General features: G+C 40.4%; 1 protein-coding gene across 5 annotated transcripts in view; it reads right to left on the minus strand.

Moving 5' to 3' along the window:
* The window catches only part of MNAT1 (MNAT1 component of CDK activating kinase), a 207,789-nt gene extending 202,215 nt beyond the window's left edge, over positions 1-5,574 (minus strand). For 2 of the 5 annotated variants that reach the window (XM_055435772.2, XM_088839554.1), the window contains exon 1: positions 5,349-5,573. In XM_055435772.2, coding sequence (XP_055291747.1) covers positions 5,349-5,437 — 89 coding nt within the window. In that variant the 5' untranslated portion in view covers positions 5,438-5,573. Of the gene's footprint in view, positions 1-5,348 lie in introns of all 5 variants that reach the window. The other 3 variants (XM_055435775.2, XM_055435773.2, XM_055435774.2) reach the window with 2 other exon arrangements.
* Between the last annotated feature and the right edge of the window lie 8,515 nt (positions 5,575-14,089).

Raw genomic sequence — 14,089 nt, forward strand, 5'->3', positions numbered from 1 at the left:
ACAAAAAAATTCATCAGGATAAAGAGTATTCAGTTCAGTTCAGTTCAGTTCAGTCGCTCAGTCGTGTCCGACTCTCCGCGACCCCATGAATCACAGCACGCCAGGCCTCCCTGTCCATCACCAACTCCCGGAGTACACTCAAACTCATGTCCACAGAGTCGGTGATGCCATCCAGCCATCTCATTCTCCGTCGTCCCCTTCTCCTCCCGCCCCCAACCTTTCCCAGCATCAGAGTCTTTTCCAGTGAGTCAACTCGTCTCATGAGGTGGCCAAAGTATTGGAGTTTCAGCTTACAAAAGACCAAAAGGAACATTTCATGACAAAAGGATAAATTCATCACAAGAAGGCATAGCAATTTTAAGTATCTATGTACCTAATATGAGAGTTTCAAAATACATGAAGCATGACAGAACTACTAAAAGGAGAAACTGACAAACACAATCTATTTGGATTAACTGATAAAATGAGTAGAAAAAATAAATTAGTAAGCATACAGAAGGATTAGTAAAGATAGCCAGAAGCTAACACTATCAACCAAGCTGACCTAACTGACATACACTATACCCAACAGCTACAGAATACACACTCTTTTCAACTTGACTTGCTCATCAAGTAAGACCTTGCTCACCAAAACAGGCCACACACTGGACCACAAATAAGTTTTCATAAAATTTTATAAGACTGAAATTTAGCAAAATTTGTTCTCTTACTACAACAAAATTAAATTAGAAATTAACAACAATATATCCAGAAAGTCCCCTTTTTCTAATTTTCTACGCAGAATGAATGCCTTTTCCTAATTTTTCTGTCCACTGTTTCCCAGTTCACAAAACGGTAACGTACAAGCCCAGCATATTAAACAAATGAATTAATACCACTTATGAATTATTCTTTCCAACAATAAATAAACTGAACTTTAATCTGATAAACCTCTAAAAGCTGCTAGTAATTTATAGGAAATACAAAGGAACATAATAATACCAGAGAGCTGAAATCAGCAAAATTCAGACTGGTAACTCTTCAGAAAAAGCTACCTAGAAACATCAATAAGCCTGAGAGAGAGGCAGAGAGAAGCAGAGAAAAAAATAAAATAAAAAGGAGAAAAAGAGAAACCTTAAGAAAATATGACAAAATATTGTCTTTAACATTATCAGGATGAGTTTTTGTTTATTCTACTTTGTGTCTTATGTGTGTTTAGAATGAAGAAAGAAGATTTAGTAAAATCAAATATGGGTAGTTTCCAGAGACAAGTGTTGCCAAGGATGGTTGGGATAAAACTTAAATTATTAGTGTTACTTGCTTGTGTTACTCTGAAAAATATCATCCAACTATGTTGGGTAAAGAGGATGTGCTCTATTCCAAAGAAAATAAAGTTTTCCCATCTTCTCTGAAAAAAATAAAATAAAAAAGACTTTAGTTAAGTGAGAAGTAAGATATAACTAGCTCCTTCTAAATCAACATGCCTTGAGAGTTCTATGAAGAATTCTATGAAAGGCTTATTTCTTAAAATAGGTGGCCCTGATAAACAGAAAAAAGTTACCTTTTCTGTAACTAAGACAAAAGTTCATCCTTGAATTGAAAAAAAAGCAAATTTAGAATCCAATCTTCTTTGGATGTGCATGCAATCAATTCATCTGGGTGTTTGCTGGATTAATTTCATATTAATACATATGGAATTTGTCGTTGTTGTTTAGTCACTAAGTCATATCCGGCTCTTCTGCTACCCTATGGAGTGTAGCTCACCAGGCTCCTCTCCATGGGACTTTCCAGGCAAGAATACTGGAGTGAGTAGCCATTTCCTTCTCCAAGGTATCTTCCCCACCAGGTGGGCTCTTTACTACTCAACCACCACTTCCTCACCTGCTAGCAGTTAAAGGTGAAAAGTATTTTCATAATGTTTCACCTTTTTCCCCTTTCTAATCCTGTATTTTCTCTCATAAATAGTACTTCTAAATAATCTTTCTATAATCCCACACTTCCCATCTCCTGTGAAGCACTATCCCTACTCACTTTATTATTTGCCTCCTAAAATGCCTTTTGCTACTTGATACACAAAATAAAGTGAGTAAAATCATGTGGCCCTGTAATGCTTGCCTCATGGTATTCACAGTCTTGTGTATAAATACCCTCCTACTCTGTAACAGGACTTCAGTGCTAACAAATAAACTACAGCAGAAGCAATGATAATGTGATTTTTGTCATTAGATGATGAAAGGCTCTGGAGCCTCTAGTTCCCTCACTAACTCTGGGAAAAGCCACGTCACGAGCAGTCCTATGGAAGGTCCAAGGAGAGGAAGTGAAGCTGCCAAGAGCCACATGAGTGACCTTGGAAACAGGCACTCCAGTCCCAGAAAACAGCTTGAGCAAACCTCATGAAAGACACTGAGCCAGAATCACTCGGCTGAGCCACTCTCAGACTCCTCACCCTCCAAAACTGTATAAGATAATAAATATGTATTAAGGTACTAACTTTTGAGGCAATTTATTACATAGCAATAGATAGCTAATACAAATAATAATGCTAAATAATAATACCTACTCCTTTCAGACTAACAATTATAAAAATGCCTAAGCTCAATCCCATGGAAGACATTCTGTACAAATTCAGCATACTATCAAATCAAAAGTATTTCACATCAAAATCTATAATGTTCTATTACTTATCAGAACAGCAATATTAAAAAAGTAATAATGCCCAATACCAGCAAAGATATGTGGCAACAGGAATTCCCATGAACAGTTGGTGGGAGCACAACAGAAATAATCTTTTTTGAGAACAAGTGGGCAATGTTTATCAAAATTTTAAAGTCACATACAATTCCACTATTAGGCATTTACCCCTGGTTTTCCTCTTATATCTTACAATATACTTGTATATGGGCTGAGGAGGAGGGCAGAGAGAAAGAAACTGACTCTAGTGAAAATTAGGAAATCTAAATATTGATAACAGAACTTTTGGGTAAATCAATTATAGTATAACTGAACAGTGGACTATCATCCAAATGTTAAAGAGGAATATATACATATACCAATTTAGAAAAGATATCCAAGATATATATTATGAAAAAAGTCAGGATATATATAACCCCATTTCCAAGAGAGAACACGATACTGAGTTCCTATTTAAACCACAAAAGGGGCATTATAATCAAAACTGTATTTCCACATTTTATAATCTCTTGAATTCATTTAAAGATTCCATTGTTGTGCAAGTCTTTTAAAGCAGGCCGAGTGGATCCTGTTTAAATTTTATTTCTGCTTAGCATCCATACCATGCATAAATAATAATAATGATTGCCAATGTATACTGAACAAATACTATGTGAAAAAAATTCTATTAAGCACCTCCAAGTATGGTGTTTACATATATTATTTAATCCTCAAAGACTGTAATATACATAGCACTGTTATCTCTGTTGTACAGGGAAGAAAAATGAGCTAACAGGAATTTGCCCAGAGCCTGTAAAAGTACAAAGAATTCAAAATCAGAAGTTTGTTCTCTTAGCCAATACCATATAATCTTTTATTCATTTTGATCATATTTTAAGTTAAAAGAGGGCTGTAAAACTTGGTCTTTAACTAACAGATTAGCAAATAAACCAAAATCAATGCAACATCAGAATGACTTAGACAATTCTTAACTCTTATGAAAAAAACAGAAAAGACCATTGACAAAAGCAACTTCCAATTAAAAATAAATATAACTGTCTAATAAAAATGCAATTTATTTTAATCTTCCCTGACTAGCTAATTACTACTAGGTATCAATTTTTTCCAGTCAATTACATTTAGTTAGTATCCTTTCAAAAAAAGCAAATTCCTTTTCCTTGAGCACCAACTATAACAAATCTGGTACAGGAAAATAAAGAGAAACCAAGCAAAATCTTTCTAAAAACTGAATAGTCTTTACAGCATTTGTCTGGTTTCCCTTTTCCAATCTACTTGATTATTTCACGTTATTTCTAATTTTAATCCATTCAATCACAGCTCTACTGTATTTCCTTTGCTGGATAAAGCAAAGGAAAATAAAGACTAATTAGAAAATAAGACCAATCCACTAAGTTATTAAATCCCTTTATAATCATTATAGCTACAACTAACCATGCAAGTCAGCCTTACCCAAAGATTCTGTCTACCACACTGTAGGTTAATCATCATTTTTTATATCTTAGAAACACCAAAGAAACTACGAGAATGTATGTTCACCTTACATTTCAAAACGCTTTATAAAACCACCTTTACTGAACCACATTTGACCATAAAAATGTGGCAAGAAACACACTGACCAGTTCCTGCACTTACTCTTCAAAACACTCAATCTCCCTTCTTCCCCCTGCTGCTGCTGCTGCTAAGTCACTTCAGTCGTGTCCGACTCTGTGCGACCCCATAGACGGAAGCCCACCAGGCTCCCCCATCCTTGGGATTCTCCAGGCAAGAACACTGGAGTGGGTTGCCATTCCCTTCTCCAATGTGTGAAAGTGAAAAGTGAAAGTGAAGTCGCTCAGTCGAGTCCAACTCCCAGCGACCCCATGTACTGCAGCCCACCAGGCTCCTCCATCCATGGGATTTTCTAGGCAAGAGTACTGCCCCCCAAAATTGGCATCCTATAGTTAGACGGCCTGTGTTCCAATTCTAGAAGGGTCCACTAAATAAGGTATCTGAAGCAGTCTCCGTTTCCTTTCCTGTAAAATGGGAATGAGATGAGTACCTACTTCATGTGGCTGCTGTCGAGAATGAAATGGGATAACTCAAGGGAAAGCTCTTAGAACACCGCCCGACACGTAATGTACACTCAATAAATGCCAGCCATTACTGTATCACTAAAATTAACTGCCTAGAATCTGAATTTTCTCTTTTAGAGATGAGAACTAATCAAACTCCATCAGGACAGTGGGCATACCGATGGAGTTTCAAATTAACCAGTGCAACAAATAGCAACAGTATATAAACACAGTAATTGTATTCTCATAGCACTTTCGTTCTTTTTAATAAAAACGCTTTGAGTGAAACTAAACACTCGATCTCCCACGCTGGAACCCTGTTAACAACACAGCCCGGAAATACAGTCCAGATTGTCATCGCCTAAGGACTGGGGAACGTGACAAACTGCTGGTTACCACATCAGGGAATCCGGCAGTTTAAAGCAGGCCAGAGCGGCTCAGGGCTAGAGTGTAGTCTGTTTAGAGAAACAACGTTCCCTTTTCCTATTTTCTTCCCCAGTGTCGATACTAACGAAGTCGATACTAACCCTTTTCTCCCCTGAGCCGACGACAAGCATCTCCCGGCTCTTTCGAGAGCTCCCACCCTGTGCGTCTCCCCCTATGGAACCCAACTATCCCCCGACTCACAGAGTGTGTCCGCACACATTCACCATCAGCTTCAACGAAGGGTTCCGGTACTTGGTGGTCTTACACCGGGGGCAGCCCTGATCGTCCATGGCGCCTTCCTTCCAGTGGACTTTTCCCAGCGCCTGCTTCAGTCACAGCCACAGCCAACCTAAAGCCCCTCAGATCCGAGGCCAAGCAGGTTCCTAACAACAGGCTCTTGGCTGGGACGGTCCTTTACGAATGAGCACCGGCCGGGGGCAAGGCACTTCAGCACAAAGGTTCCGGAAGCAAGTTTTCCGGTCCTGCCGCTAGGGCTCGGTCTCAGCTTTCTCAGGCCACCACAAAACCTTGGATTTAGGGGGAGGGCTTTTTAAAAAGGCAAATTACACATAAACCGTCACATGTACCTAGCTGTATTTTTCAGGAAATCATGTCACAATTAGGAACATAGATTCCACCTTGTTCTGTCTGGAAATAGTCCCATTAATCAAAGAGCTGTGTTTGCTGTACATACTCAGTAACTCTGACCAGTATTTTCTTTTAAACCGTGTGATAGTCTTGTGCTTTATACTTCTTCTTCACACTTGAACAGTCGTGCAATCACAGAAAACAATATGAATTCTCAGATATGAAGCTTGGAAAAGTTATTTAGAATGAAGTCTCATGCTGACCCTAAATAATACAGATTCTCACTAAATGTTTAAATAGTTATATAATATCCGGCATCTGCAGAGAGGCAATTACCTCAAGATGGTCAGGCATGCTTAACGGTTTCAGCTGGCTCTAATATCTCTTACCACCCTACCAATCAATGACAGTATTTGTTTCCCCAAACACTGGAGGGATCACACAGGAATATACACTATTTCAGCAACTCTACTCTCTTGAGAGCCTGAATCTCTTTGGAAATTTTAAGTAACATTCACTGCGTTTATCAAGGTTGCAAAGTTAAATCTAGAAACAGCTCTGCATGCATGTTAAGTCACTCAGTCATGTCTGACTCTTTGCCACCCTATGGACTGTAGCCCACCAGGCTCCTCTGTCCATGGAATTTCTCCAGGCAAGAATTCTTCAGGCTTTGCCCTCCTCCAGGAGATCTTCTCGACACAGGGATCAAACTGGCATCTCTTGCGTCTTCTGCATTGGCAATCAAGTTCTTTACCACAAGTGCTACCTGGGAAGCCCGTAAACAGCTCTATCAGATAATAAATTCCTCCCACTATAAAGGACACATCTTATCTATCTCCTGAACAAGGATTTATTCATTCAGTTCACTTCAGTTCAGTTCAGTCACTCAGTCGTGTCCGACTCTCCGCGACCCCATGAATCACAGCACGCCAGGCCTCCCTGTCCATCACCAACTTCCGGAGTTCACTCAAACTCATGTCCACAGAGTCGGTGATGCCATCCAGCCATCTCATTCTCGGTCGTCCCCGTCTCCTCCCGCCCCCAACCTTTCCCAGCATCAGAGTCTTTTCCAGTGAGTCAACTCGTCGCATGAGGTGGCCAAAGTATTGGAGTTTCAGCTTTAGCATCAGTCCCTCCAATGAACACCCAGGATTGATCTCCTCTAGAATGGACTGGTTGGATCTCCTTGCGGTACAAGGACTCTCAAGAGTCTTCTCCAACACCACAGTTCAAAAGCATCAATTCTTCAGCAATCAGCTTTCTTCACAGTCCAACTTTCACATCCATACATGACCACGGGAAAAACCATAGCCTTGACTAGACGGACCTTGGTTGGCAAAGTAATGTCTCTGCTTTTTAATATATTATCAAGGTTGGTCATAACTTTCCTTCCAAGGAGTAAGCGTCTTTTAATTTCATGGCTGCAATCAGCATCTGCAGTGATTTTGGAGCCCCAAAAAATAAAGTCTGACACCATTTCCACTGTTTTTCCATCTATTTCCCATGAAGTGATGGGACCAGATGCCATAATCTTTGTTTTCTGAATGTTGAGCTTCAAGCCAACCTTTTCACTCTCCTCTTTCACTTTCATCAAGAGGCTTTTGAGTTCCTCTTCACTTTCTGCCATAAGGGTAGTGTCATCTGCATATCTGAGATTATTGATTTATTCATACTTGTTGATTAAGTACAGTAAATGAAGAATGAAGGAATGAACATCAAATAGTGTAATGTGAAATTTTTTTATCCTGAGCACTGTATTGTAATCTGACCCAAACTCCATCAGAAGTGGGCATACAAAGTTTTTCAAATTAACCCATACAATGAATACCAGTGGAATATACTCATAGTAATCTTTTCTCTTTTCAATAAAAATACAAAGAGGAATATTTCAACACTTGTTTTTAAACAGTGAACTCAAGAGGCAACCCACACTATGGAAATACAGTTGAGATTTCCATGCCCTATGTAAGGAGAACATGACAAACAGCTGGATACCACATCTGTAACCAACAGACCGAGGCAGGCCACAGCATAGGCCTTTATATTAGTAGAAGGACATCAGGGATTTACCTAACAAAAACATCGTGACATATGTTGATCATAATATTGTTCATTGTTGTTGTTCTTTAGTGGACAAGTCAGATTCAGCTCTTTGCAACCCCATGGACTATAAATAACCTAGCAGGCTACTCTGCCCATGGGATTTCCCAGGCAAGAATCCTGGAGTGGGTTGCCATTTCCTTCTCCAATATTGTTCATTAACAGAAGTAAAACAAATGTAACTTTACTAAAATAGGCAATATCAAATTCTGTGCTGACCCGGAGACATTACGTTGCAATTTTTTTATTGAAAAATTTTTTTTTAGTTGACATGCCTGAAAGACATGTGAGATCTAAGTTCCCCCACCAGGGTTCGAACCCAGGTCCCCTGCAGTGGAAGTGTGGAGTCTTAACCACTAAATCTGCAGGGAAGTTCCTATGCTGCTATTTATTGAAAGAGACCACATCCAAACCAATTATAAGAGTCAAAGTGAAGCGCTCTAAAAATAAAGGCAATTTTTAGGATCTTTATATTTTAACAGAAAAGGAAACTTCTGGTGAAAGAGTGAACATGATTCAGTTCAGTTAGTTCAGTTCAGTCGCTCAGTGTCCAACTGAACAGTTCAGTTCAGTCGTGTCCGACTCTTTGTGACCCCATGAATCACAGCATGCCAGGCCTCCCTGTCCATCACCAACTCTTGGAGTTCACTCAAACCCATGTCCATCAAGTCAGTGATGCCATCGAGCCATCTCATTCTCTGTCGTCCCCTTCTCCTCCTGCCCCCAATCCCTCCCAGCATCAGAGTCTTTTCCAGTGAGTCAGCTCTTCACATGAGGTGGCCAAAGTATTGGAGTTTCAGTACACAAAGAAAACTTTTAGCCAAAACTAAATGAGAACTAATAAAACTTATCCACTAAGTTGGCAATACTGCTGGAGAAGACTCTTGAGAGTCCCTTGAACTGCAAGGAGGTCAAATCAGTCAACCCTAAAGGAAATCAACCCTGAATATTCATTAGAAGAATGGTTGCTAAAGCTGAAGCTCCAATACTTTGGCCACCTGATAGGAAGAGCTGACTCACTGGAAAAGACTCTGATCCTGGGAAAAATTGAAGACAAAAGGAGAAAGGAGCAGCAAAGGATGAGATGGTTAGATAGCATTTCTGATGGACATGAATTTGAGCAAATTCCAGGAGAAAGTGGAGGACAGAGGAGTCTGGCTTGCTACAGTCCATGAGATTGCAAAGAGTAGGACATGAATTAGTGACTGACAACCCATAACAACAATGTTTATCATCACCAAAACACTTTTCATCATTTCTCTGAACAGGAGACCTCAAAGCACTTTTGTGCAGTGAATTTCTTTTCCTTTCTCCCAGCCTTGAGATTAAGGCAAGGAAAGCACTGAAGATTATGGGAGGAAACATTGCTACCAGCTCTGTCTTTTCCCCCGGTTGGAAATTACTGTCAGGGAAGCATGGTAACAACAGCTGACTTGGAAGTCTATCAGATAAGCATTACTCATTGAGCTAGAAGCAGTAGAAAGTAGTGATTATAGATTTGGCTCCTGGCATCAAGAGAGCTAGATTCAAGTTCTGCCTGCCTCATTTACTAGCTACACAACTAAAAGCACCAGTTTTCCCAAATATAGGATGTGGATAATACCAGCACAACTAGCACGCTGGACTGAGGACACCATTAGCACGGAGTAAGAGCTCAGTAACTGTAAGAGTTGCTCAGTTGCTAAGTCGTGTCCAACTCTCTGTGACCCCACACTAGGCTTCCTTGTCCTTCACTATCTCCTGGAGTTTGTTCAAACTCGTGTCCAATGAGTCGGCAATAACAATCCAAACATCTCATCCTCTGTCACCCTTCTCCTCCTACCTTCAATCTTTCCCAGCATCAGAGTCTTTTCCAATGAGTCAGATCTTCACATCAGGTGGCCAAAGTATTAGAGCTTCAGCATCAGTCCTTCCAATGAATATTCAGGATTGAGTTCCTTTAGGATTGACTGGTTTAATCTCCTTGCTGTCTAAGAGACTCTCAAGAGTTTTCTCCAACACTACAGTTCCAAAGCATCAGTTCTTTGGTGCTCAGCCTTCTTTATGGTCCAGCTCTCATTTCCATACATGACTACTAGAAAAACCACAGCTTTGACTAGGAGGACTTTTGCCAGCAAAGTGATGTCTCTGTTCTTTAATACACTGCCTAGGTTTGTCCTAGCTTTTCTTCAGAATCTGCCTGCAATGCAGGAGACCCAGGTTCAATCCCTGGGTCAGAAAGATCCCCTGGAGAAGGGAATGGCTATCCACTCCAGTGTTCTTTCCTGGAGAATTCCATGGACAGAGAAGCCTGGCGGGCTACAGTCCATGAGATTGCAGAGAGTCTAACACAGCTGAGCAACCGACTTACAGTACATACTCAATGCTCTGTGGCAACCTACATTGGAAAGAAATCCCAAAAAGAGGGAATATACATACACGCGTGGCTGATTCACTATGCTGTACAGCAGAAACACATAATTGTAAAGTAACTATTCCCCAATAAAAAAATGAAATAAATTTTGAAAACAGAACTGTTTTTGAGCCAAATTTCTTATGCTCCCTTAACTGGGTTTCCCTCCTCCACATAATACACTTCACAGGGTTCCTGTAATGATTAAATAACATGATATGCATATACAAAGACCCTACTACAATGCCTCTTAGACAACAGAAACTCTGAAAAGTATACCATTAGCGCTGGTGGAGTTCACTAATACAGAATGGTCAAAAAAACTTTGAGGAAGAACACACTGATAGCACCAGACTTCTGACTGAAATGGAACCTCAGCCTTTGTGAAAAACACCCAACTATCAGGTTAACCACTTTCATAAAGATAGCTATATCCCAATGAAAGTTTTCCACTTTATAAAGATGGCAGTGGTTTGGTCACTAAGTCATGTCTGACTTTTGCAACCCTGTAGACTGTACTCCTGCCAGGCTCCTTTGTCCATGGGATTTCCCAGGCAAGTATACTAGAGTGGGTTGCCATTTCCTTCTCCAGGGGATCTTCCTGACTGAGGAATTGAACCCAGGTCTCCTGCATTACAAGTGGATTCTTTATTGACTGAGCTACAAGGGATAGGAGCCCATTATTTCTCTTCCCAAATCTGCTCATCCTCTAGCATACATAAGAGCAGATTCTACCCCTCTTGGATAATGTTTCTCAAAAGCAACCCTTCCTTTCCAGCCCCAAGGCTATGAACCCAGGTTAGGCCTTCCCAATCTATTGAAGGCTTTTATTGTTTTGTTCTTTGACTATGGATAGCATCCCACCCTGTTCTTATGGAAAACAGCTCCTCCCCTACAGAACTGGGCAGTTCTAATAGGCCTGCCAATTGCAATGCTGGCCCTCTGGCCTTGGGGTTGACAACTGAACCCTATGGACCAATCCATAAGGATCCATGATCCTATGGATCATCCCTTGAATTTATCAAATTGGCAGTAAGGAAAAAGCAGCAGAGCCCCTTGAAGCTAGAAAATGTGTGCTGGGAACTCCTGGAAGCCCAGGGTTCCAATCTTCTGGGGAAAGCCCCTTTAAAAGACTAAAACTACTTTGCTGAAAGTTGCAGAGGCCAGTGAAAAGGGACATTGAATGGATCTTTAAGTCTGACCAGCTGCATTCTACTCTTTCCATTTTGGTATTATGATCCAAAAATTTCATCTTTTTGCCTAGGCCAGTTCAAGTGGAGTTTCTGGTTCCTGGGGAAATTAACATCACTAAGAGGCAAAAATGCTGCTACATTTGGGAGAGAACTAGAACCTGGCACTTAGTCTCTGTCAGGATCTTTTCCCTCCACTATCATCCATTTGACTCACGAGTTCACTCTCCTCCTCATCTAGTGCTCTTTAGCATCCTCAACAGGCAGAGAGTTTGGTCACTGAGAACTCCCAAGTATTACATCCAAGACTCCTTCTACCAGTCTTAATTCTTTTCTTTATGTAAGTTTGAAAAATCCTAGAGAAGGATTGAATGTTTTGGTTTGGTGCCAGTGCCCAACCCTGGACCAGTCAACTATATGGCCATGATATTACTCACAACATAGCCACTATACATAGACCACTATGTCCACCACACCACAGCAAAATGAGCATTTCATTCAAAGTCCCGCATAATTTGTCCCCGACATACCTTTTAAGCTAATCTCCCATCATACACCTATATAAAACCCACACTTCTGACACACTGAATTACTCAATATATTCAGAAATAAACCACACAGCTTCATGGCTCCATACTTTGTTCCCTCTGCCTCTAATGAACTCTATCCTTGAACTCTCAAAATTCTTGTCCTTAAAGATCCAGCTAAAAATCCATTCCCCATTGCCTTTTGCCTCTCAGAATTAGTCTCTTTATCCTTAACACTCATATATCCTGTGTTGTACTTACTTACAAATATGTCTAACTTCCCCTACCAGATTTTAAGTTACTCAGGGTCAGAGACCCCAATTTTATCCTTCAGTATGTAATGCAAAACCATGCACTTAATCAGGACTCAATAAATAAATATTTGTCAAATGAAAGATCTTTCAGAAATGCTGATTACATATCATCAACTGTTGGTCACTAAACAGCAAAGGAACACCTCCTCTACCTAGGAGACTACTTTACAACCTAACTTCCTTAATATAAGCTTTTGGCCAGAGAGAACTGACCAAGATACAGATATACAGCCTTCCCTCTATCCTCCAGATAGCCAAAGTCGGTTTTGAGAAAGGAACTCTCCATTCTTTTCTTTTTTTGGCTGTGCTGGGTCTTTGCTGCTGCTCAGGCTTTTCTCTACTTGCAAGAGACCGGGGGCTACTCTCTAGTTGCAGTATGTGGGCTTCTCACTGCAATGGCTTCTCCTGCTGGGGAGCTCGAGCTCTAGGGCATACAGGCTTCAGTAGTTGTGGCACTTGGGCTCAGTAGTTGCATCTCTCCGGCTCTAGAGTACAGGCTCAACAGTTGTGGGGCAGGGGTTTAGTTGCTCGATGGCATGTGGGATCTTCCCCAACCAGGGGTCAAACCTGTGTCTCCTGCTTTGGCAGGCAGATTCCTCACCACTGAGCCACCAGGGAAGCCCCAGAAATCTCCATTCTTGATAGCAACACCTTAGATATATTTAAGCAAAGTGCAATATTTTGTGCTGAACTATGTTTTCTTCGCTATTCTAAAATGGCAAAAGATTTCTGTATTGCTTATCATTATCTTCAGGCAGGAAGGGATACAGAAACAAGCAGCTTAGTTTTCACTCTTAGGCAATCCCAACCTCAACTCCATTTTCCCAAATCAAAACATAGCTTTAGTCTGTATATCAACACAGCAGATTCAATGTTCACAGCATGGCAGACACAGGAAGCAGAAGCAAGTACTCAGCAATTTTACAGGTCATTTGACAAAACAAGTGCCCCAAGATTAACTCCACACACCCTCAAGTCTGGTGTTCTACTTCAATGTAGCTAACCATATTTGCGTCAAGGGCTTTCAGCCCATTTCGAATTGCTGCCAGAATGAGCTCGGACACTCAGCCAGCTAAAGGAATCCGGAGCCTGGTGTTGGATTTCACTTCTGGTCCTACAGAAATCTCTTACTGGAGCTATAGAAAACCAATGTAGCCACAGGCTACAGATATTGTAAAAGACGACTGCTGTTTCTATATAATCTGTTGAACTTGAGACTCTAGAGGTAAATATACACAAGACATGCAGAAACCCAATGAATGATTTTCCAAGTTAATGCATTATATTTGATTGATAACAAGCCTGAGGAAGACTCCTATGATCTTCACTTGGATAGCCCTTTAATATAGCCAAATGAATTTTCATTAGGTATATACAACTGAAAAGTGTCCTACTTTGCACTATCATGAGGGAGATAAAAAACACCTAACAGAGATTAATTATGTGCCAGGTGCTTTTGGGCACATCTTATCTCATTTAATCCTCACAACAATCCTGTCCACTTTTTATAGTCAAGTAGCTAATAAATGGCACAGCTAGGATTAAACCTACACCTAGCTAACTGATCCCCAAATCCACATGCTTTCCACTAAACCACACTACCTCCTGTCTACTTTGCTCTGATAAATACACTTTTAAAATTCAAGGAACTAAATGGAATGTGATATCCAGGATTAAATCCAGGAACAGAAGACAGATATTAGTGAAAAAACTGGTGAATCCAAAAAAAGGTCCAGAGTTCAGTTAACAGTATTCCACCAATGTTAATTTGTTTGGATAAATGTATTGCTATAATGTAAGATATTAACATCATGGGAAGTTAGGTAAAGAA

Source organism: Moschus berezovskii, chromosome 9, assembly GCF_049115385.1.
Source record: "Moschus berezovskii isolate FMDL1 chromosome 9, NW_MosBer_1.0, whole genome shotgun sequence".
In the NCBI taxonomy this organism is placed as follows: domain Eukaryota; kingdom Metazoa; phylum Chordata; class Mammalia; order Artiodactyla; family Moschidae; genus Moschus; species Moschus berezovskii.